General features: G+C 57.1%; 1 protein-coding gene across 6 annotated transcripts in view; it reads left to right on the forward strand.

Annotated features, from left to right (window-relative positions):
* RALGPS1 (Ral GEF with PH domain and SH3 binding motif 1) overlaps nucleotides 1-22,576 on the forward strand; it is a 281,611-nt gene that overhangs the window by 250,638 nt on the left and 8,397 nt on the right. For 2 of the 6 annotated variants that reach the window (XM_065878484.1, XM_065878486.1), the window contains exons 11-14: nucleotides 7,246-7,372; nucleotides 8,669-8,826; nucleotides 11,051-11,102; nucleotides 21,521-21,601. In XM_065878484.1, coding sequence (XP_065734556.1) covers nucleotides 7,246-7,372; nucleotides 8,669-8,826; nucleotides 11,051-11,102; nucleotides 21,521-21,601 — 418 coding nt within the window. Of the gene's footprint in view, nucleotides 1-7,245; nucleotides 7,373-8,668; nucleotides 8,827-11,050; nucleotides 11,103-21,517; nucleotides 21,602-22,576 lie in introns of all 6 variants that reach the window. The other 4 variants (XM_065878490.1, XM_065878487.1, XM_065878488.1 and 1 more) reach the window with 4 other exon arrangements.

The raw sequence follows: 22,576 nt of genomic DNA on the forward strand, positions 1-22,576 counted from the left end.
TCCTTCACCTTCCCTCCTCGGGGGTAGCAACTGGACCTTATCCATCACACGTTGCCTTCAGGAAGTGCCTCCTGCTTATCAGATCACCTCAAGTGTGTCACCGTGTTCCTCCTTCCTCAGGTTTCCACTAATGCCTGACCTTTGAACTGCTAGAGCTCCTCCCCCACCACGTGGACCCCACTCGCCACGACCGGCACAGTGGTGTAGCCCTGGGCCCAGGTCCTGCGTGTGGTAGATATAGAAGCCCTGGCTCTCTCACCTGCAAATCGGCGCTCCTCGGAGGACCCGCCCACAGCACGGGGCCCGGCCCTTAGCATTCAGTTATCACCATTCTTAATACTACGACACCACCAGTTCAAACCACGAGGAGGAGCCAGGCGATCTGACCTTTATCATAATTTCTGAACCTGGGGTGGGAGCCAGAGTGACTCAGGCGATGAGACTGTAATCCCACTTACATGCAGCTGACAAACAAGGCGCGTTCCACCCTCCGCACGGATACAGTTATTGAGCAATGTGTGCAAAACAGAGAAAGAGCCGGATGCTCCCATGCTTGCCTTTCCTCCCTGCGGCAGCTACACGAGATGTCTCACCTGGGACAGAACTTGTTTTCATTCCATCGCTTTGAGCAGAAGTTCTTCACCGGGTGCCCGTCAGAATCACCTGGAGATCAGCGCCCCCAAACCTCCCCTAGGCCAGCAGAATCAGACCCTCCTGGAATGGGCCCAAGAAACCCCATTTCTCACACACCCTCCAGATGCTTCTGATACAAACATGCCCTGGTTAAGAATGACAACCTCGAAGGAGCTGATGGCGGCGTGGAACCCCTCACAGGAAAATGCTTAGCCACAGTCCTCGCTGGCTCCCATGGACCCTCCCAGGGTTGGTGAAGTCCAGGCCACGACTCTCTGACTTCATTATTATGGGTTGGTCTGTCAGAGCCCCGTTCTTGAGACGCCATATGCAGGATGGAATTGGTGGTACCTCAGACAGCACCCCCTCTTGTTACCGAATTACGTCGTGTGGACCCTGCTCGAGCCTTAGCCTGAGCTCTCTGTCTCTGCAGAGGAGGGTTATTTTTTCCATTTGGGTCCCAATGGGCAAATGACGAAACAGAAGCTGAGATCAACACAGCACAAGCTTTATTCAGTGGCCAAAGAATGGAGAAGCAGGAACTAAATTCACAGATCAATTAATGTTAAAGAGTAAAGGCAAAGGGAGGAGGAGTGAGGCTAATGATGGGGAGACGGATGCATTAGTCTGCTGGGGAAGGGACGGGGCTGTTTCGAGGGAGTGGGGTGCCACCCCCTTTTTATCCTTCTTTGGTCCTTAATGTCCAGTCCCGGCCACCAGTAGATGTATCATTTAATGTGCTAATGTAGTCAGATCAACATATAATGAGACTCAGGGTCTGTTGGAAGTCAGCTTCGTGCCATCTTGGTCCCAGCTGGTTCCATGTGTTTTTTTTCTTTGTGTGTGTGTGTGTGTGTGTGTGTGTAGCTTCCTTTATCATCTCTGGACCCTTTAACTTAAAGATTTATGTTCACTGCTGCTAGAATTGGGGCTGTTGGCAAGTTTTGAGCAAGGACACTCCTGCTAACAGAGGAGGTTGATGGGTTTTGAGCAAAGACCTGGAGCTGCTTTGGCAGCACCCTCTCCTGCCACCTGGCCGAGAGGCGGCGTGATGTGGTGGGGCCTCCTCGAGGAGGTTCTTTGGGCTGCAAACAACAGAGGCAGACTCTGGCTGGGAGGGCTGAGCAGCCAGGCCAGGGAAGGTCAGGGGCTACTGGGACTCCCTTCCACCTCGCTTTTTGCCTTAACCGTGAGCCTCTCTCACCGTAGACCCACCCGCCTGCTCCACAGGCAGGGAAACATGGCCATCGACCGTATCTAGGTTTTATTTCTCATCCCAAAGAGAGATTGTCCTCAGACATGTTCCTGGCCCAAATCTGAAAATCCTGGGGAAGGTGCCTCCCCCAAGCTGAGGTCAGGGGCAGGACCACAGTGGCGCTGGTCTGGGGTTGGCTCCCCTGTGACCCCCATCGGGGGAGGGGCGATTTCTGGCAAAGGTGCTGGGCAGGTGGTCCCAGGTGCCCCCTCTGTGTATTCACAAGGCCTAGACTTGAACCGGATTCCACGACAACCAGCCCCCTGTCCTCGAGGCTTAACCTCCTGAGCTTCTGCTTCCCCATTTGTGCACCAAGGCTAATAACAGGTCTCAGGGGGTGTTGTGTGGGTTAAATGTGAAGGCACTGCAGGGCTGTGGCAGACACAGATGACACTCAAATGGGGTGATCGGAGGAGAGTGTCAGAACGAGGGTGTCGGGAAGCCCAAGGCACAGCCCAGCACCCCCGGCTAGAAACAGTGGGGCACTGTAACCGCCCCTAGGCCTGCAAGGGTGCAGGGAAGCAGCGGTTACCAAAACCAGAGCAGAGGGGGCCTGGAGACCGCACCTCTCAGGGGTGACCACAGGAGAGAGCTGCAGGAAGCGGTGCCCTAGCCTCGCTGTCCTCCCTTCCCCTGTCTCTGGCCCGGGCTCCCCATCATTCTGAGCTGACCAGGAGCCAGACGGAAGGGAGCCCACTGACCTAGGCCCCGTAGTGCAGCCCCCAGTTCATGGCACAGGGTGGAGAAGGACGGATCTGGAGTCCAACACAGCCCCTTAGCACGATGCCTGGCACAGAAGGGGTGTCCACTCATTTTTCAAGTATGCTCATTTTAAATGATGAAACATTTATACATAGAGAATACCCACTGTACCTCCCACCTATGTTTAACAGAAGTTAACATTTTGCCATACTTTCTTTATATTTTCTTAATTAATTACAGATAGAGCAGAAGTCCCTCTCACCCCATCCTTTCCCTTTCTTCCCTATGGAGGTGTCTACTGTTCTGATACAGTTTGTGTTATCCTGTGTAAATTTTTGTGTTTTACTACAGGTATACCTATATACAAACATATATACCATTTTCGGGTATGTTTTTAAAATTTTACATAAATGGCAGCATGCTATCCACATAAACATTCTTTTGCAACTTGCTCTTCCAACTTAGCATATGCTTCTGTGATTTTATCCGTACTGATACCTGTGGATCCAGTTTCTTCATTTTTTCCTGCTCTGTAGAATTTGTTGAATGAATAGACCACAGCTCACTTATCCACTTCCCTACCGAGGGGCATGCAGGCTGTTTCCACATTGAACATCATTGTAAACGTGTCCCCTTGTGCACTATGCAAGAGTTTCCTGAGGGCAGACACCCAGAATTGGAATCCCAGGGTCACGGTGATGCCATGAAGGCATGGCATCTTCACCTTTACCCAGCATTGCTAATTGCTTTCCAAGTATTTGACACTCAAATGAGCCCCAAACTAGCATTCCTGTCTCTCCACACCTAGCCAACACTTGATATTGTCATGCTAATTATTCTTTTACAGTCTAATGAGGTGAAAATGTACCTCATTTTTTTTACTGTAATTTGCATTCCCATTATTACCAGTGAGGTTAAGGCATCTTTCCCTATAGTTATTGGTCATTGGGGTCATTTCCTCTTTTGTGAATTTCCCCGTTTGTCTCCTTTGCCAGTTTTCTGGGGGTGTGGGTTTGTCTCTTTCTTACTGGTATTTGAAGTTCTCTATAAATCTGAACATGAACCCTTTGCTGGTGATGTGGGTGACATATACCTTCTCCCAGACTACAACTTGCCTTTTAACATTGCTTTTGCTGTCTTTTATTTATTTGTTTGTTTGTTTGGGTGCAGAAATGTTTAATTTTAAATGTAGTCAAATTTATTCATTTCTTTTCCTTTAGGGTTTATGCCTTTTGTTTCTTTCCTTTCCCCAAGGTCATAAGGATTGTTTTTTTCCCAGTAGTTTTGCATTTTTGCTTTTCACATTTATGGCATTAATCCACTTGTATAATATAAGGTAGGAGGACTCTAATTTTATCTTTTTCCACGTGGAACCCAGTGGTTCTAGCCCCACGTACTGAAAAGAGCCTCCCTACCCTGTGAATTGTAATGCCGCCACCACCATGAAGCAAGTCCAGGTTTTCACTTCTGATTCACTGAACAGTTCTCTGCCCATGCCCCAACTCCAGACTGTTTGAATTACTGTTGTTTTGTGTTCGGGTCTGATACCGGGTAGGGCAAGTCCTGTACTATTCTTCTTAGGATTTGTCTTGGCTACTTTGTCCCTTTATTCTTCCATCAGGATTGTAAGATCAGCTGAAATGACCAGGTATGGCAGGGATAGAGCACCATGCCTCTGACAGTTTCAAGCAAGGAAATGACATGGTCAGCTTTCCATTTATCAAACACTCATGAATCTGTATGGTGGTTGGATTTGAGAAGATTAGACCGGTTGCAGGAAGAAGATAAAGTGTGGGGACCCAGACCAGTCGGTGACAAGAGAGATGGGCAGGGAGGGGTTGTACAAAACCTAGGGGCCTTGGCGATCGTGTACAGCAAGTGAGAAGAGCAAAGCCAGTCACCGTCTGGAAGAAGCCAAGACGACCCCTCCTTCCAGGCCAGGTGACTGAGTGGCCAGCAGGGCCTCCAACCAAGGCTGGAAATACAGGAGGAGGGTCCAGGTTCAACCCTGGCTGAACTTGTGGTATCTTAAGGAAGTTCAGATGGAGATGTGATGCCAACGGGTGAATATGTAGGTCTCAGGCTCAGAAAAGAGGAAGGCAGTAGAGACTTGCGTCATCAGCCGATCTGCTGAGTTAAAATCAAATCAAAACCAGGAGCCGAAGAGGGAGGCCTGTGTAGACAACACCAGCTGCTGGAGGATAAGGAGCCCGTGGAGGAGGCAGACTGACGGCAATTGAAGAGGCACAGGGAGAAGCAGGAGCACGTGACGTCACAGACGCCCAGGAAGTAGAGCCTTGCGACGAGCGATCGCTAGCGTCAGACACCAAGGGTGCCGGTGAGGAGGCCGATGAGCATTCAACGATTAGGCCAAAAGGAGGTCAGTGGGAATGTCATCAGGAATGAAAACCAGGTTCAGCGACTTGAGGAGGGAGCGAGGGGGCGACAACGGAGTAAGGAGGAGCAGGCCTCTGTCTGAGGAAGCGTGGCTGGCCGGGAGGGGAGCCGGGGCCGAGAGGAGAGCCGGGGCCGGGAGGAGAGCCGGGGCCGGGAGGAGAGCTGGGGCCGCGAGACCGTTTCACGGATGAGAGACTAGAGTGTGTGCACCCGCTGGGGAAGCGGCCTGAGTGGTGAGAAGGGGAAAGTTGGGGGGAGGGTGACTTCTCAGAGGGAACAGTAGGGCTGGGAGGTGGTTCCGGCTCCCCAGGCCTGGCAGGTAGGCTGGCGTGGACGGAGGTGCACGTGGCAATTGCAGAGCCAGACGCGAAGAAGATCAAACTTGACAAGCACAGTTTTCTCATGGCAGGAGAGTGGCATCCTTTGGAGGGGAGGGGGTCTAAGAGTCGTGCAGGGGGCTGAAGGAGGGAGGAGACTCCTGGGGAATAGCTGTTGAACGCAATAGCCGAGACCTAGTAAGGGTGTGGCGGCGGGAGCTTGGGGAAGGGAAGGAGAAGGTGGGGGTGGGGGTGCGGCGTGGAGGGGGTGCAGGGAGCGGGATGGCAGCTGGAAGCAGGAATTCAGAGCTTAAGATGATGTGAGCTCCTTGCCTTGTGAACCCTCCGAAGTGCCAGAGGGGAGCTAGACTTTCCGCAGTGGACAGGCTGGGGACAGGGGTCATTGTTTTGGACACTAAAATAAGAATGGACCAAGCATGCTGGAGGACATGGGAACCCTTAGGTCACTTGTGGATCTGCAGCATTTGTGGCGGAGGATCTGGAGTCCTGGATGGACCTCCAGGACGTTCCCCAGCACAGCCAGGCAGCAGCCCCTTGGTTTGCAGGGTGTTTGATGTGCTCCGCAGGAAGTGGCCCAGCCCCTTTGTGGAAACCCTGGCCCCCACTTCTGGTGTCTGGCCCAGGTAGCTAAGGCTAAGTTGGCATCTGGGGTCATGTCCCTTTGAGACAGGCTGGGACCTGGGAACTGCGGGCATGGGCAGTTGGGGCAAATTATGAACAATAAGATACAAAAAGGCCAAAACCCAACTGCCACTTCTGAGCAGGGTACTACACGTGATCCCTGCACACAGCACCCTCAAGGGGTGGGCACACCACCTAAGCCACCCCTCCAGCCTGACCCACCCATCCACCCCTGACCTGACCCCACGAAAGGAACCAGCTCGCCCCCCTTCAGGGAGTGGGCAAGGGAACCTGTTACTTGTTTTCGCCCCCCGGTGAGCACGAGTCCTAATAAAGCCTTGCCTGAATTCCTCGTCTGACCTCTTAGCAGTTCCTGATGATTAGAGTCCAAGAACCCGTCTTCGTAACACCTTAAACACCTCCCTTCCCAAGCCACAGAAACGAAAGAGTACCACAGTGGTCCAGACCACACCCCACAAAATATAGCTGTGGACATGGCCAGCATGAAGGATTCTGCCTCCGTCTCTGCATGTGCGGCTCAGTGGGGTTTGTGGCCCCAACCCCCTGGCTCTGATGACCTCCTGTTGGCCCCATGACTGGGGCTGAGGAGGACAAGGTAATACTATCATAATAAAACCAGAGTGAACGCTAACTCTGTGTGAGTGAACTGCCCACATTACTACATGACCCCTCCCAGCCACCTGCCAGGTGAGTGAATTATTCCCACCTTTCAGATGAGGAAACTGAGGCTCTGGGAGTAAGTAACCCATCCAATAGCTGAGAGGCCAGGGGTCTGAACCCCTGCCCACCTAGCTGTGCTTCCTCTCATTAAATCCGCTGCTCCCCAATAAGCCCTCCACACATCCCTTTTTGTCGGATGTGTGGTTGAGGACAGAAAGTGGCCGTGGAAGGGCACAGGGTAAGGGCCCTGGACCTGGACTCAGAAGTCACGCTGTTAGGGCTCAGTTCTGCCACCCGAAGAGTCTCACCGCAGGGAAATAGGCCAGATGCTGACCCCCGCGTCCAACCCCACGTCTGTCCACGGCACTCTCCCCCGTATGAGCAGCAGGGCTGCCCGGTCAGGGGGCCACCACGCAGAGCAGGACACTGGCCCTCCTGACGGTCGGTTGTCAGCCTGGAAGCAGGGAGGGAGGGGTCAGGGTCTCGCGAGTGGAAGCCCACGGGACGTGGGAGAACCTTGCCCCCCATGACAGCCGGGCCAGGTGCCTTCCCCCAAACCCGGCCCCCCTCCCCTGAGCCTCCACAGCGCCACCATCACTCTCTCTGCTCTGTTCACAGCCCCCGCCGGTGGCTCCAGTTCTGCGAGGTTCAGCCGGCGGCCCACCTGTCCTGACGCATCTGTGGCTGGCAGCCTCCCCACGCCCCCAGTTCCGAGACACAGGAAGAGCCACAGCCTGGGCAACAAGTGGGTGACTGAGCGAGCACCCCCTGCTCCCCGGGTCTAGACTGGGCTGAGCGAGGGGCGTGGGCTGAAGGGCTGCTGGGAATGCCAGCCCACCGGGCCCTCCCCTGCCTGTCTGGGAGTCACTGACGGGCAGTCTCGGCGCCCCGGGCTGGTGCCCTCTCCTCAGGCCTGGCACGCGCTCAGGAAGAGTGGGGGCGTCTGCGAACTGGTGACTGGGTTTCACGGGCTCGGCAGCCAAGGGACGAAGTGTGCGGGGAAGGGCAGGGAAACAGTGGAGGGATTCCAGGAGCTTTGCCCAAGCTCGGTTCGTGCCTCCTTGTGGAAAACCCTAGAGTCCAGTGGACACCATGACTGTCATCCAGGGAGCACTAGGTGTCTCGTGGTGCTTGGGTACTGGGGCTTAGAGTCTCTGCTTGCGAATTGTTGCAGAAAGCCTGCAGAGCAGTGAGCCTGCTGCTGGTTCACCCAGCTGTGTGGGGCTGACAGCTGGGGGACATGCATGGTCCTCAGCGTGGCCAGGGCAGCCATGCCCATGTCCCCAGGGTGTCGGGCACAGAATCCTGAGCAGTTGGGTCCCTTCCTCCCTTCCCTCCCCCCTTCCCTCCTCCCCCCTTCCCTCCTCCCTCCCTTCCTTCCTTCCTTCCTTCCATCCTTCCTTCCTTCCTTCCTTCCACCATTAAGACACAAGCCTCAACCAGCCCAGACCAGTCCTGGAGTCACTCACAGGCTGGAGGAGAAAGGGTTGCTCTCCAAGTGTTTGGGGCTTGCTCTGTGCTAGATGCTCTGCTACATGCCTGTCCAGCATTCTCTCACTGAGCCCCTGTGAGAGGCCTCCAAGCTAGGCGCTATATGATACACATTGTAAGAACGAGGCTGGTGAGGTTTGACAGGTGAAGTACCTTGCAGTGGAGTAAGGCTGGAGTGAGGATTTGGACCAGGTTTGTGCCTCCAGAACCAGATGTGCTGACCGCAGGGTCACACTGTCCCTTCGCTTGTGTGGCTCCATGGCTCACCAGCACCATCCGCTCACTTGAGCCTCACAGTCATCCTGGGAGACAGGCAGGGCAAGTATCGTAAGGCCCCATTTGACAGATGGAGAAACTGAGGCTCAGAAGAAGGATGTGACTTGCCCAAGGTCACACGGGGAGATAGGGCAGAGCCTGGACTTAGACCACAGTTCTGGGTGGAGGTCTTTCTCCTGCAGCTGCGCCGTCTGCTCTGGACGCCAGGGCAGGTGTAACCACTGTCACTCCCTAGATAAGGAGCTTTGCCTCTTTCTTCCTTTCCATTTTCCAGTATGATGTGTCAGTTGAGTGTAGTTGAGAGTAAAAGTGCGACATTCCCATCGGAGAAAGCGAGGCACCTGCTGGACGACAGCGTCCTGGAGTCGCGCAGCCCCCGCAGGGGCCTCGCCCTCGCCTCCTCCTCTGCTGTCACCAATGGACTCGCCCTCGGTAAGCGTCTCCGGCCTGCACACCACAGCGGGTGGGCCACAGCCCGGCGTGTGTCTGTCTCTGTCACCGTGCAGTGCCTGGTGGCCCCTCACCCCCTGCAGAGGGGGCTCCCCACAGGCGTCACCAGAGCTAGGGAGGCCTTTGCTTCCTGGCCTCCGAGGCTTCACGAAATGCCCTGGGTTTGTCCTCATCCTGCTGGTGGCCCTGAGAGTGGCAGGCAGGCTGGACAAGGACCTGAGACCCGCCACCCTTGGCCGGCAACTGCCGAAGCCTGGTCGCTGCCCCCGCGGGGCTCCATCCCTGGGGAGCCATGGCCCCCGCACGTAGGGCAGAGGAGGAGGTGCTGCCCAGGGACGGCAGCGGGGCGGCCACCAGGTGCTCACTGTGCCCCTGTCTTCACACTGAGAAGCCAGAGTGAGGGAGGGTAAAAAACTGATCTGGGATGAAAGCATATGTCTGAACTTCAGCCAGAAATGGTGCTTATGTCCATGGAAGGACAGAAACTGAGCTGCTGGGGCCAGGAGGGGAGGGGTCAGAGCTGAGGATGGTGTTGAGCTCTGGTCACAGGTCTGTCCCGCTGCAGTGTCCAGGTCACCTGACCAGGTCACCTAGGTCATTTCTGCTGTCAGACAAGTGCACTCTCCACTGGCCGTGTCCTTTCGGTGTGCCCATGCTTCTGTAGTCTGTGTGTCTGTCTACTTCCCTTAACAGGGAGCCCTCCCGGGGCTGGCAGCAGGTTAGTCGGAGGCCTGTAGGGTGGAGGGCCCCTGGGCATGGGACGGAAGAGGGTGGTGCGGACAGGACAATCGGGCAGGAATCTCACATCCCACGTCCTCCTGAAATGAGGCCCGTCTCCGAGGCAGTGCCACTGCAGGGGGCAGCTGTCTCCTACCTCCTGGAAAACCTGTGACAAGCAAGGTCCATGTCTGCCTTCTGTCCAGGAAGGAGGTCATCCCACTCGGACCCGGTCAGGGGTTTATACCGGCTTAGGACAGTGTAGCCTGCGGTTCATGGGTGTACCTTGGGGAAAGAATTCAGGGTCTGTGTGTTGGGGAAAGGCTGGGATAAACCACGTAGGCAGGTCTCTTCCCAGAGACTTTAACGTGCCTGTGGGCTCTGTGGGTCTCCCAGAAGGGAGCGGAGTCTGCAGGTTCCCTCGTTATCTGGGCAGGAACCATCTTCCCCGGAGAGTCCTCTGGGATGGGGTTCTGAGGAACCGGTCTGGGAAAAGCTGGCCCAAGAGCATTCAGCTGGGCAGCAGAGCGGCTGTTTTACATCCAGGAAACTTTCTGAGCTGTGCCTGAGCCCAGGCCTTTCTATTCCTGAGACAGAAAACTGAGTCAGACGCAATGCTGTCCAGTATCCAGGCGGGAGATCACCAGGCAGTTTGCTTCTCGGCTCTTCTACTCGGGAAACTCACATGTTTTTCCGTTTGGAGCTGAAAGGCTGGGAGCACGTTGCCGTATGTGCACGTGCCCCGTCTGGAGCTGAACTGGTCCCCTCCGTCCTGTAACTCCCAAGGGACCTGAGATCTCCTTTTCCCCCTCGCACTGCCCAGCTGTGTTGTCAGCAGGCAGCCCAGGCAAAGAGTGTGGAACCCAGGCCTCTCCGAGAAAATCTCTCTGCTGTCCTCGTGGCTGAAGCCGGGCCCTGGAGAGTCCAAGTCGGCCACGGGGCAGGCCTGGGGGAGGGCTGGGCCCCGCTGTGTGCACACTGCCCGGGATCTGAAGGGGCGCTCCGTCGGGGCCTCTGTCTGCTGCTAGGCAGCTGCTCCCTGACCAGCGTCTAGTCGAGCCCTGACCTTCGGAGGAAGAAGTGTGCTCGTTTGGCCCCTGTCTTCACCAGGTGAGGCCTGTTTGACGCTGGTTTTACTTGGGCCAGAAGGGAGGCGGTGGTGAAGCCAGGCCAGGCCAAGACAGAGGCCTAAGGGCCCAGACCCCAGACGACTGGTGGGCAGGCAGCTGCAGCCCTCAGGGGCAGGAAAGGGAGTGGAGGACCCACCCTCAGGGGCAGGAAACAGCGGGATGGGATGGGCCGAGAGTCAGAAATAGCAGCAGCAAAGCAGACGCTGAGCCACGCTGACAGACACAGGGTCAGGAAGCTGTTCCTCCGGCACATCTGTGCAGGTCAGGGCCCGGGCCCGGTGACGCAGGAGAACGGGCCGCTCCGGGTGGGCCCTCTTCTGCGAGGCCGCCGCACTCATCCATCTGTGTTCCTCTTGCAGGCAGTAGTGAGAGCTCAGAGTTTAGTGAAGAGATGTCTTCAGGGCTGGCAAGGTGAGTGTGGCCTCTGCTCGGCCTCCTTCCCAGGGGGGTCGCTGGAGACCAGCCCCCCCGAGCTCACGGGCGGCCCAGCCTGGTGAGGCTGCCCTGTGGCTCCGGCAGGGCGGCGTGCGCAGCCCACGGGCGGGGCTGCCGAGGCAGGAAGGCCGCTGGGCAGGATGGGCATGGGACGGGCGTCCCAGCCCCTGCTCGGGCAGCCTCGCGTATCACCTGGTCCAGAGCTGGCCTGGGAGTCTGAGGCCAGCACCCAAGGAGACCTGGGTGCAGATTTGGTCTGAAATGAGGGTTCTGGAAACCAGACGCCTGAGAACGGGCCTCGTCTGGAGACGGGCCTGTGGCTCCGCCTGGTGGGGTCTGAGTGCGCTGCAACCCCGTGGCCTCGGGCCTTTGGGCCGACACCTGCCATGCTGGGCACTGGTGAACGAAGGGGACCCTGGCCCGGGGTTGGGCTCCCTGCAGCCCACCCGTCTGCCCCGGGGATTCACCCCTTGCACCTACTCCACTTGCTGCTGCCTCCTCTGCGCCAGGCACCAGGTGGGCTCTGGGAGGACAGGGACTCTGCACGGGGAGCTCCCACAGCCTAGGCGCCGCCGAAGGTGAAGGGCATCGTGGCGACTTAAGTTCTGAGGGGAGCCAGGGAGACCCAGTGATGCAGAGGCAGGTCTGCACCGTCCCTCAGAGTAGCCCTTCCACTAGCCTGTGTGCACAGGCACACACACTCACACGGACACACACGCTACACCCTCTGCGTACGTGTGTATGCACACACATACACGTGCACGCTCACATACGCTCACACAAATTTGGGTGTACATTCACCATGCAGGCACACACATGCCTCTCACACATACACACACTCCTCCTCTGGCGTTGAAGCCGCCTGTCTCCTCAGCCTCCACAATCATAAACGACCAGAGAAGGGGTGAATCCGGCCGTCCCTACAGGGCAGAGTGCTGTCATGTGGGGATAAGTGAGCTTCGCTGAGCGCTCCCTGTGTACCAGGCACTGTCGTGGTCTCTCCCAATCCTCAGACCTAGCTACGCGGTGGTTACTCGTAAAATGTCCCTGTTTCGTGCCTGTGGACAGCAAGGCGTGGAGAGGTGGCGTGGCGGTCCCGCCTCACCCGCCCCTGGTGGGCAGAGCTGACCCACGTCCACCTCCCCCAATCATGGGGCCCACTTCATCACCACCATGCCTTGTCCAGAGCCGCTGCGACACTGCAGGGACTGGCCCCACGTCGGTCAGCCGGTCCATCTGTCCTCGTGAAACCCTAGGTAGGGGGCTGAAGAGGGGGAGGGACGACGCCCTGAGCCCTCGGAGCTCCTCCCTCTGTCCCGCCGCAGGCCTCCTGGAGGGATGTTTGCTCTGATTTGGGGAGCACAGGCAAACGGGCCCCACTGCCCTCTCCCTGCCCACCCCAGGGAGGGGTGAGAGCCAGACAGGCACTGGGGCAGACTCTGATCTGACGAGCAGAAGTTTGACCTTTTCTCAGCACCGGTCAGGGGACTCCTGGGGCAGCCCTGAGGAAGGGGGCTTACGGAGAATCCAGCACCTCCCCAACCACGGGCCAACGAGAGGACATGGATCCTGAATAGTATCCACACCTGGACCTGCTCATGGCTCGTTCATTCCTTCGTTCACTCATCCATTCCTTGTGTCCACTCGTTCATTCCTTCGTTCACTCATTCATTCAGAGCTGTTTATTAAGCAGTTGCTCCCTGCCAGACACCTTGCCAGTCACTGAGGGTGGCAGATACGGTTCCTACTAACCACCCACGACTGAGATCAGAGCTACCAGGAAGGAAGGTGGTGAGAGAACTCCCGCTCAGGGAGACGGTGCTGTGCTCCACTCGGGGAACACCAAACGCTGTAGCGTTTCTCTTCTGTCTCTTTCACTTAGGATCTAGCGTTAGACCCGCTCTCCATCTGAATGTCTCTAACAGGACTCTGGGTGGGCTTTCTGGCAAGCGCTGGTCTCACAGACAGCTGGCCTGTGCAGGTGTCCAGCTCCACCGCCAGGAGAATGGCCTGTCCCTCACCTCCTCGGGACCCCGCTCCCAGTCCGGCCCCTTCTTGCGGAGGGGAACAGACCTCCTGCTTTGGAGGATGCCGGCGGGGCTAGGATGTCCCCTCTGGCACCTTCCGAGACCCAGACGCCAGCTGCCCCTCGGCCTCCAGCTCCCGCAGCCCAGCCTCCAGTCTCCATTTCCATCCTGCACTGGCCTCTTCTCATGTCCCCCAGAAAGACTCCACTCCCTCAAAAGCATGTGAGCGTTCTAGACTTCCCTGAAGACCCCACGGGAGATTTGGAGGGGATTTATCTCACACGCTTTAACATCTTTGTAAAATGTTACTCGTTTCTCTCACAGTTCAGTGACCACCGTTCCTGTTGCTGCCTGGGCCTCCTTATTCCTAACCTCCGCCCGCCCAGAGCCCAGGCCCACGGGACCTCTGTCCACGCCGGCCTCCCGCAGGCCACGTTTCCCCTGCTCACTGAAGGGGAGCAGATTCCCTCTTCCCCGGGAGCCGGGCCTCACTCTTCCTGGCCCCAGAGACCAGCGGCTGCCCCCAAGGAACCTCCCCTCCCAGACCCCCTGCCCGCTGTTCCCAGCAAACGCTGTAAGAACCCGCTCTCTCTGCATCTTTACACGTGCATGGGTGGACGGTGGCGTCAGAACCAGAGACAAAGGTGCAGGAGAGGGCTGGGCCAGTCCCCACAGAGGAAGAGGTCCTGTCTGTTCCAGTCCCCAGAGGCCAGGCTGGGAGAAGGGGGCAGCACCTTGCCCCACAGCCCTGAAGCTTACAGGCCACAACCTTCAACTGACTTGCCCACCAGCCCCCCAGCCCTGGTGACAAGCTTGGCCTTGGCCAGGAAGAGACATGGAGCCAGATACCAGCACGCAGGGCCGGGAGGCCCAGGCCAGTGACCCAGCCGCCGGCACACACCCCTCTGTTGGTCTCAGGGCACATCGTAGTCAGCCTTTGTGCTGCTGTGAACAGGCAGGTAGGACGGTTCTCGTTGTCTGGCCAAGGGTGGGATCGTGTGGCCCATCTTGCAAGTTTGCCTTCCCTGATTCACTCCCCTGGACGTTTCAGCCCTGTGGCCCCCAGGCGTCCTTGGGTGGCAGCCGGAGCTCAGGCTGTGCCCAGTGGTTCCTGAAGTGGCCAGCCTTAAAGAGCACCCGCTTTGGAGCCCCCAGAGTCCCGGGACCCGCCCGGCTGCTCTCTGGCAGAGTGGCCGCACCCAGCCACTGTTCCTGCTGGGCCTTCTGCTGCTGCTCTCACCCTCCTGTCCCTCATCCAGCTCAGCCTCAGCAGGTCGCAGGGCCCGTGGGCTGAGGAGGGATGGGAAGAGACGGGAGCCCTGAGGCGGCCAGACCCTGGGCAGTGCTGGTCATTTCTCAGCCCCCAGGGGGCCCCCAAAGACCCTCCCTGTCTTCAGAGCCCAGAATGAGGACAGAGTGGTGGTCCTGGGTCAGGGCCCTGGGGAGCCAGAGGCCGGAGTCTCAGGGGAGGGGGCAAGGGTGGGATGCCCCTCACGTTCCTGACCTGGTGTTTTCTCACCTGGTCCTGGGAGTGGGACGAAGGCAGGAGAGCCCTGTGTCACATCTGCTTTCCCAGGGAGGCAGGGAGGTGGCCCCGGAAAGGCATTTTCAGTGCATCCTGGATGAAGTGGAATGTGGGAACTGTGGACGCTGCACCAGGCTGGCCTCAAGCAAACCTCAGCCTCCTCAGAAACGGCACGGGGAGCGGGGAGCGTTAGTCGGGCCTGTCGGTAAGAGGTAACAGCTGCTTCTTTACGCCTGCGTTGGCACTGAAGTGAGAACAAGAACCTCAGCCTAGGAGTTAAACATTTTAAATGAGGTTTTTACAGAGTGAAGCGGTTGATGGGGATGAACACATATGTGTGTATGTATGAAGGTACATAATACCGTTCCTCTTGGTTGTCTCTGCTTGTAGAGTTACTGAGAGACTTTCTTTATTTTCTTTTTCTGTATTCTCCAAATTTTCTACAATGGGTAAATGTTTCTTTTTCACCCAGGAAAAAAACAACATTTAACTTTCTAAAAGAGGATGTAATCAGAAATGTTTCCTGGTCACTTTTTAAGGGGTGAAATATGAAAGCACGTCACAAAGTTCATTCCGAAATACTCAGCCATCCTTCTGCTCTAGTCTGACGTTGCCAGGCTGTGCAGAATGGCCTTCTCACGTGACAGACAGGCCAAACTATGGGTGGCGGAGAGACTAGGAGGCCGAGGGGTCCTTGGAGGAAACCCCTCTGGTGGGAGAGGGAAAGGGAGCAGGAGAGGAAAATGCAGCAGCCCCCTCAGAACCAGAGCTGTTCACCCTCCTTCCTGGGGAGGTCGAGCTGCATCGGGGGGCCGGTCACAGCTCACGGATGGACCAGGTGGGAGACAGAGATTCAATCCACGATGCCAGGTGCACAGGGTGTCACGAAGAGGACGCGACGGGAAAGCCAGCAGGGGGGCCCGAGTCAGACTGGGGGTTCGTGGGTGGCTTCTGGTTCAGCAAAAGCCGAGGACATTGGGTGAAGAGGACCACAGTGGGCCCTCAAGGGGGGTCCTGGGACCTGAGGAGGCTGCGAGGCCTGAGTCGTGTCCAAGGAGGGGAGAGGTGGCCCAGGGAAGCTGCGTGTCCCTGAGTCTCTGCAGGAGGGGTGGGCTCCGTGGTGAGCCTGGTCTCTGAAGTTCTGAACGTGCCTCTGCAGAGAGAGGTCGTCGTGACCTCTGGACACTGTCAGCAGCGTTGGGGGGTGGAGGGGTGGCCAGGGCTGAGGTCAGGGCTGCCTACTCTCTCAGGGGCCTTGGGCATGTCTCTCAAGCTCTCCAAGCCTCAGGTTCCCCAGCTCTACAGGGAGGATGCTCACAGGAGATACGGGATGCATAGGTGCAGGTGCTCCTGGCGGGGAACTTACTTTGGGATGTGTATGAATTTCGCTCAGTAGGACCTTCTCGCCAGCAAGCAAGAGATCCCGGAGTCTAAGGCTGGGTGGGACGAAGAGAAAATTTCCCACACGGCAGCTCAGTCCTCATGGGGTGGACGGGCTACAGTGCAGGCAAGTGTCTGCCAGCCCTGCTGGCCTCCAGGGTGACTCTGAACTGCGGGGAAGGCCCCTTTAAGAGGGTGCTGTCGACAGTTGGCCTATAGGTGCTCTGGGGTGTAGAGGAGGTTGGGTGACACAGTTTCCGCACTGTGCTGTCTTTAGCCTATGAAATCTTCTAGCGTCCTTAGGGAGACCCCAGGAAAGTGGAGTCATGGCAGCGGAGCCCCAGGCCTGCTACCCACAAGTCAGAGTCTTTAAAACACTCCTTTTCCTCCTGGAGAAGGTCAGAGGGCTCTGGTAGATGCCTTGGGATTGCCAGGGTTCAAGGGTGCCTCTTGGGCCCCAAACTCTGTGGCATGTTAGGAGAGGGAGGCGAAGTTCTGGGGGTGATCCTGGAGGCAAGGGGTCCACTTCAACTGAAGTGCAGCCATGAGGGTGGCTGTTCTCAGGGTGACCCTCACAGAGGGCCTCACTGCCCCACCCCCGTCCCCTGTGGCTGAGGCCCAGGAACCCCCCAGGCTGGTGGCCCTCCCCTTCCTACCCCTCAGTCTGGTTCCCCGGGTCCATCCCGCTGCTCCATTCTGCTGCTCTGCCTTGGGTGGCAGCCCAGGTGGGCGATGTGCCAAGCTTCTGATTTTGGTTTCCCCCAGAGGTGACATCTCCTGCCTTGTTGTCAGCATCAGACACTGACGTCTGGTGAGTTAGGCTCCACCCAGGAGCTCAGGCCCCTCTGGGAGAGAAGAGCGGGCAACAGTCCCTGGCCTTTTGCTTGATCCTGTGCTTGGACCCTGACAGACAAGGGCTGGGCCCTGTCTGCTAGCTGCTGCGGCTTCACAGGTAGCTGAGAAATCTCTGCCCACAACCTCTCTGTCCAGCACCTACAACCTCTCAGAGTCAGGTCCTAGAAGGTGGACAGGACCCTCCTTCCATCTGGTGTTGACCCTTCTCTATGCATACCTGCTATGCTCTCCTCTCCTTCTGCAGCCCAGATTTCTAGACCTCTCAGCTCACACTGGTGAAGCTTGATGCCTCATAGCTCCCAAGTTTCCGTGTTATAGCTTCAGCGAGCCACAGAGCCTGACTGTCAGCCTCTCGAATCTGGTTCTTAATTGCCAAGAGAGAAAACCTGATTGACCTGGCTTGGATCAAGGGTGGTTCTGTCCCCTCAGCTAAGCATGCAGTGCAGATATGGCTGCATGGTGGATCAGGGACGCTACCCAGAGAAAAATGTGATTCCCAGGCAGCAGAAGTCCTTTAACAAGTACTACAGGAAGGGACATCCCAGGCCCAGCAGAACTTAGGGTGGCAGCTTCCTGCCTGCAGATGAGGGTAAGTCATTAGGTAGCGGCAAGGACCAAGACCTGGTCCAATGGGACGGCTTCCCAGCAAGGGTTTGCTGGTACAGGTGGACACTGTTGATGAACAGCATCGCTTGAACCCTTCCACAGGTACACTCCCACCAGGGGCTCTGTGCACTTGAGATAGAAGAATGGTGGCGGGACTGGTACTTCTGCTAAGACAAGATTACTGAGGCCTCATGTAATTATTATCCAAGACTTCTCCTTGCTCCCCACTCCTGGACCAGCAACAGAGACTCAGGGCTTTCTGATATTTAACCCCCAAGATACCTACCGCCTAATGTGTACCTAGAAAACTACTGAGGAGAAGATGCCTTTCAGACCTGCCTCAGCCAGTCTGAATTCTTATGATGCTGTTGGCCTAAGCAGGACCCTGGCTGCTTCCACCTTAACGGCACCAACCATCTTCCTCTTCCCTGTGTTGTGATCTTGGGCAAGTTACTCCACCTCTCTAAGCCTCAGACTCCTTGTCTATAACGTGGGGGTGAGAACAGTGCCTGCCCCACGGTACTGTGTGATTAAATAGGATAGTGGACGAGTACTGCTCAGCACGTTGCCTGGTACCCATCCTCCCCGCCATCACCATCATCCCATCATCTGATCCTCCTCATCGTCACCACCCTATCCCCGTCATCGTCATCATCCCCATCATCGTCTTCTTCTTCTTCTTTTTTTTTTTTTCTTCTCTCTTTTTTTTTTTTTCTTCTTCTTCTTGAACTCGCTTTGGGACTGAGGCGTTCTACTTGGTTGCCAGCCCACAGCTTCCCCAGACCAGACTCCCCATGAGGAGAGTGGCCTGCTGCAGCCCTCTTCCCCCAGATCCTCCTCAAGATCTGTCCCTGAGAGGGAGCAGTAGAATGGCCCTCCTGGGATACATTCTGTTCAGCCACTTGTTCCCAGTATGTTGCTGGGAAAGGTGTCTGTGGTTCTGGAGTTGGGAGCCCCCGTCGGCTGGAGAAATGCCTTTATTTCTGGAGTTCACCAGATACCACTGCCCACTCATTTTGCATTTTCTGGCCGTGAACATTCAAATAACAAATCTTCTCAGAGCACTGGAAGTGGTTCCAGTGGCTGAAGATCCTGTCTCCTCTGTGCTGATGCTAGCCCGCCTGGGCCCAGCCAGAGCCGCCCCACCTGTCACAGCCCTCCTCCAGCCCTGCAGTGCTTGCCTTGGGAGGGAAGGCTGGCCACCACCCTGCCTATAGTCTCCTAAAAGCTGGCCTTGGGGAAAAGTCACCATTACACTGCACTTCAAAGCCAGCGTTGCTCCCCAGGCTCCAGGTGGAGCAGGCTCTGACCTCCCCTACCTGGAGTAGCTTGACTGATGCAGGCCCTTGGCTCATGTGGAAAAGACATCCTCCCTATGTGAGCACTTGTGTCTCCATCCCTAGTGACAGGCCAATGGGTGGCTTCACCTCCTTGAGCCCCAGTTTCCTCGTCTAAGACAGGGTGAGAACAGCGCCCCTCACAGAGCTGGGAGGAACGGTGTGTGAAAGCACTTAGCCACCTCCTGAGGAGCGGGCAATAAATGGCAGCTGCTCTTAAATGTCAGGCAGCCAGAACCACCAGGAGAAGACTCCATCGGGGGAGTCAAGGGACCAGGGACCTGGGAGGTGGCCCCAGCCCAGGAGATCCAGGGTCTACAAATCTGTGGCCATCCAGCCTCACAGACACTGACAAAGCCCGCCCAGGGGTGCCTCTGAGAGCGGAACGCCAGGAAGCCGCCCACATGGTGCTGGCTCCAAACGAGGGCCCCGCCCCCATGGTGGACTCCTCCCCATGCGACAACTCAGCCTCTCTCCCGCCCTGAAAACTGTGGGTTCACATCCTGACTTGCTTGGCTCCTGCCTCGGTTAAGTGTCTTCACATCCCTGAGCCTCAGTTCCCCATTCCGGGGAGGATGACGGTGCCGAAACAAAGCTCCCGTGAGACAATCAATGGCCTGACACATAGGAGCCGTCATTAACTAGTGACTCCCGTGAGCCGCCCTGTGACCCCCGGCGTCCCTGCGCTCCCCCCAGCAGTCCACTGCCCTTGGGAGCACCTCAATCCTTTAGGGAGAGCGTGAGGAAAGACTGCTTAAAAGCCTAGACTGGTTGGAAGACGCTGACTTAAAGCTCTCTGTCAACAAACGTCAGTCCTGCCAAACGTCTGTTAAGTGTGCAGCCATGGAGTGTCTCAAAGAAGCGGAGAGAATGACGGAGAGACGGTAGCAGCACCAACCACATCGCCCCGTCTGTGGAACAGTCCACTGTCGTCACACACTGTCCTGGGGTACCAGGAACAAAGGCTCATGAGAAGAAAGGTGGAGAATGAGGGGCCGGAGGATCCAGCTCTGCCAAGGGAGGCTCCATCTCCAACTCCAAACAGACGGCGGCTCAGAGCGGGAATCCAGATCAAATGAGGAGACATCCTCCGGGCACAGAGATGCTCACCGTCAGACCCCGCCCTGACTCATAAGCGATCCCGGTTACAGCTGGGCGGGGTGGGGGGGGAGCGTCCCTGGAGGCAGTCTGTTGGCGCTCTGCACAGCCTGCTCAAGCATGGGGATGTGACATGCCGTGGTGTCATGCCCAGCCGTGAAGAGAGGGAGGAGTCAGTGTGGCCTGTAGGCTGGGAGTTGAGCGTGTCGGGACCTCTGAGCCACGGCTCGTGGTGCGGGTGGGGTGGGCCTGTGACCATCGTCGGTCACGAGGGTTGGGTGGGGAATGGGCTGAGACCCATTACGTTCGAGGACTTGGGGGACCAAGCACATGCTGCAGCTCTTTGTCACCTAAAGAGGAGTGGCTGATGGACGAAAGGGACAGGGTCCCGGGGCAGTCGACCTGGAGGACCATCAGACTCCCACCAGCCCTGAACGTGGGCTTCTGGACAGCAAACCCAAGATGGTCATCAAGAACAGTTCCTTCTTGAGTGGAGGATGGAGGGGCAGAGGGCAGCGCAGCCCCCTCTTGGAGGAACCTGAACTCGGTGACGGCGTGATACACCTGCTGCAGTGAATGACGATGACCCCACACCACCCCCCAGGTGTCCAGTGCCACGGGGGAACATGTGGCAACCTGGGACTGGCAGTGGACAACAGAGGGAACACTTGAAAAGGACGTCTGGACCTTGTCTGGCTTTATAAATTGGGTTGTGTCATTGTTTGGCCAATGGAAAGCTATAGCCCAGGGATAGACCATGCTGCAGGGGTGGGGAGAAGGTGGAGGATCAAGTAGACACAGGAAGTCATTCTGCCAAGAGAGGAAAAGGATAAAGAGAGGAGAGGAAGACGGAAGCCTTCCCCCACATAGGTTAAGATCCCCACCTACCCTGGAAGCTACGTCTTCCCCTGGAAAGGCTCACTGCTGGGGAACTACAGGTGAGAGAGCGGCCTGATGGGCAGCCCACGGAGAGGTCCTGGAGCACCAATTCTTGGAGTCTGCAGCAGGTCACAGAGCAGGTTTGCAGGGAACCGTCTGGGGCCAGCAAAGAGACTGTCCGATGGAGAAGACGTAGCAAACGGAGGATTTCAGTGGTGCCCGGGTGAATAATGATGCTACACATGCCCCACCCCATCCCCACCCTGGGCCAACATGCAAGACAGCCCACAATTCCGTGTCTGTGCGCTTTTAATTGGATTGACCATGGAATATTTGGGCTACACAGCATTTTCTCTCAACCTCACATTGGGATAAGGGGTGTGCCTGGATTTTAGTCATCCCCTTGACACTGGAAGAAAGGTGAACATTCAGTTAAAAGGTTAAGGAAACACTTACCTGGAGACTTGGGGACTCGCCCTGATGGAGGCTCCAGGGGTGTTGTGTTCACTAACCTAGCAGCTCCAGCTGTGCCCCAGATGTGCTTGCAGTGTGACCGAGGAGGCTGGGGGAAGAGTTGGGGCTGAGGCTTCCTGAGCTAATGACCACATAGTCTGCGATGCCCTCGCCTCCTTCAGGAGTGGTCTTTCCAGGCTGTTGCTAAAACTCAACCCTTTTCCTCTGAAGCAGGGGACGTCTCTATGCCACGCTGGGGCCCAACTGGCGGGTTCCAGTTCGGAATTCTCCCAGAACCCGGAGCTGCGTCTACAGGTATTCATTTATTCATGTGATCATTTATTCGACAAGTAGCTCTATGGTGCTTGCTGGGTGCCAAGCACTGTGCTTGATGCTGCGGACGAGACGGACTCAGCCTCTGCCTCAGCCTGTAGGGCTGCTGCTTCAGGAAAGCAGAAACGGAACAGAAAATCACGGGTGCCGATGGTCCAGAGAGGAGGCCTCCCTGGAGAAAAGACTGCAAGAGTGATAGGAGTGAGAAAAGTAAAGTGAAGAGAGGTGTAGGGGTAAGAAGAGGACCTGCAGCCCAAGGGGCAGCCCGTGGGGCCGTGAGGCAGGAAGAGCTGGGTGATGTGGGGAGTGAAGGAAAGTCCTCGTTGTAAGAAATGAGCGGGGGAGAGGGTGGCAGGTGAGGCCAGAGAGGGGGGCCAGAGCCACGTCCAGCAGGGGGAGAGGATGGTGGTCTCAAAGGCACTGGAGGGGTTGCCTGGGGGTGGGGGGAGGGTATTGGCAGAGCCAGGTCATGCTGGCCACGGTGTGCAGGGCGCGTGGGAGGAAGGCAGGCGTGGACACAGGGAGGTCAGGCGAGAGTATTGGGCAGTCGTTCAAAGGATGACCAAGTTCTGGCCTGAGGTGGGGGGAGTGGGGGTGGCTGAGATGGGCGTATTTAGGGCATGGGATCAATGAGTCCTTGGGATTGATGAGGTTTCGGGGGTGAACTGACGAGAGGAGAGAACCCCCAGGTTTCTGGCTCCTTCAGCCAGTGGGTGGTGATGCCTTCCACTGGGATGCGGAGGGAGCGCTGCTCGGCTTTCATGCAGGGTTGAGGGAGGTGTCTACGGGAGGTGCCTATCCAGGGAGCTGAAGCGGGTGCTTAGGCGAGCGGCCCGGGCTGTGCTGCACTTGGACTCTTCACCTGTAGGTGGCGCCCGAATCCCCATGGCAGAGGGGGAGAAAGGAGCCCTGCCGCAAAGGCGCAGGGCATGGGGGTTTGGGGCCGCTGCCCCCCTT

Source organism: Phocoena phocoena, chromosome 6, assembly GCF_963924675.1.
Source record: "Phocoena phocoena chromosome 6, mPhoPho1.1, whole genome shotgun sequence".
In the NCBI taxonomy this organism is placed as follows: domain Eukaryota; kingdom Metazoa; phylum Chordata; class Mammalia; order Artiodactyla; family Phocoenidae; genus Phocoena; species Phocoena phocoena.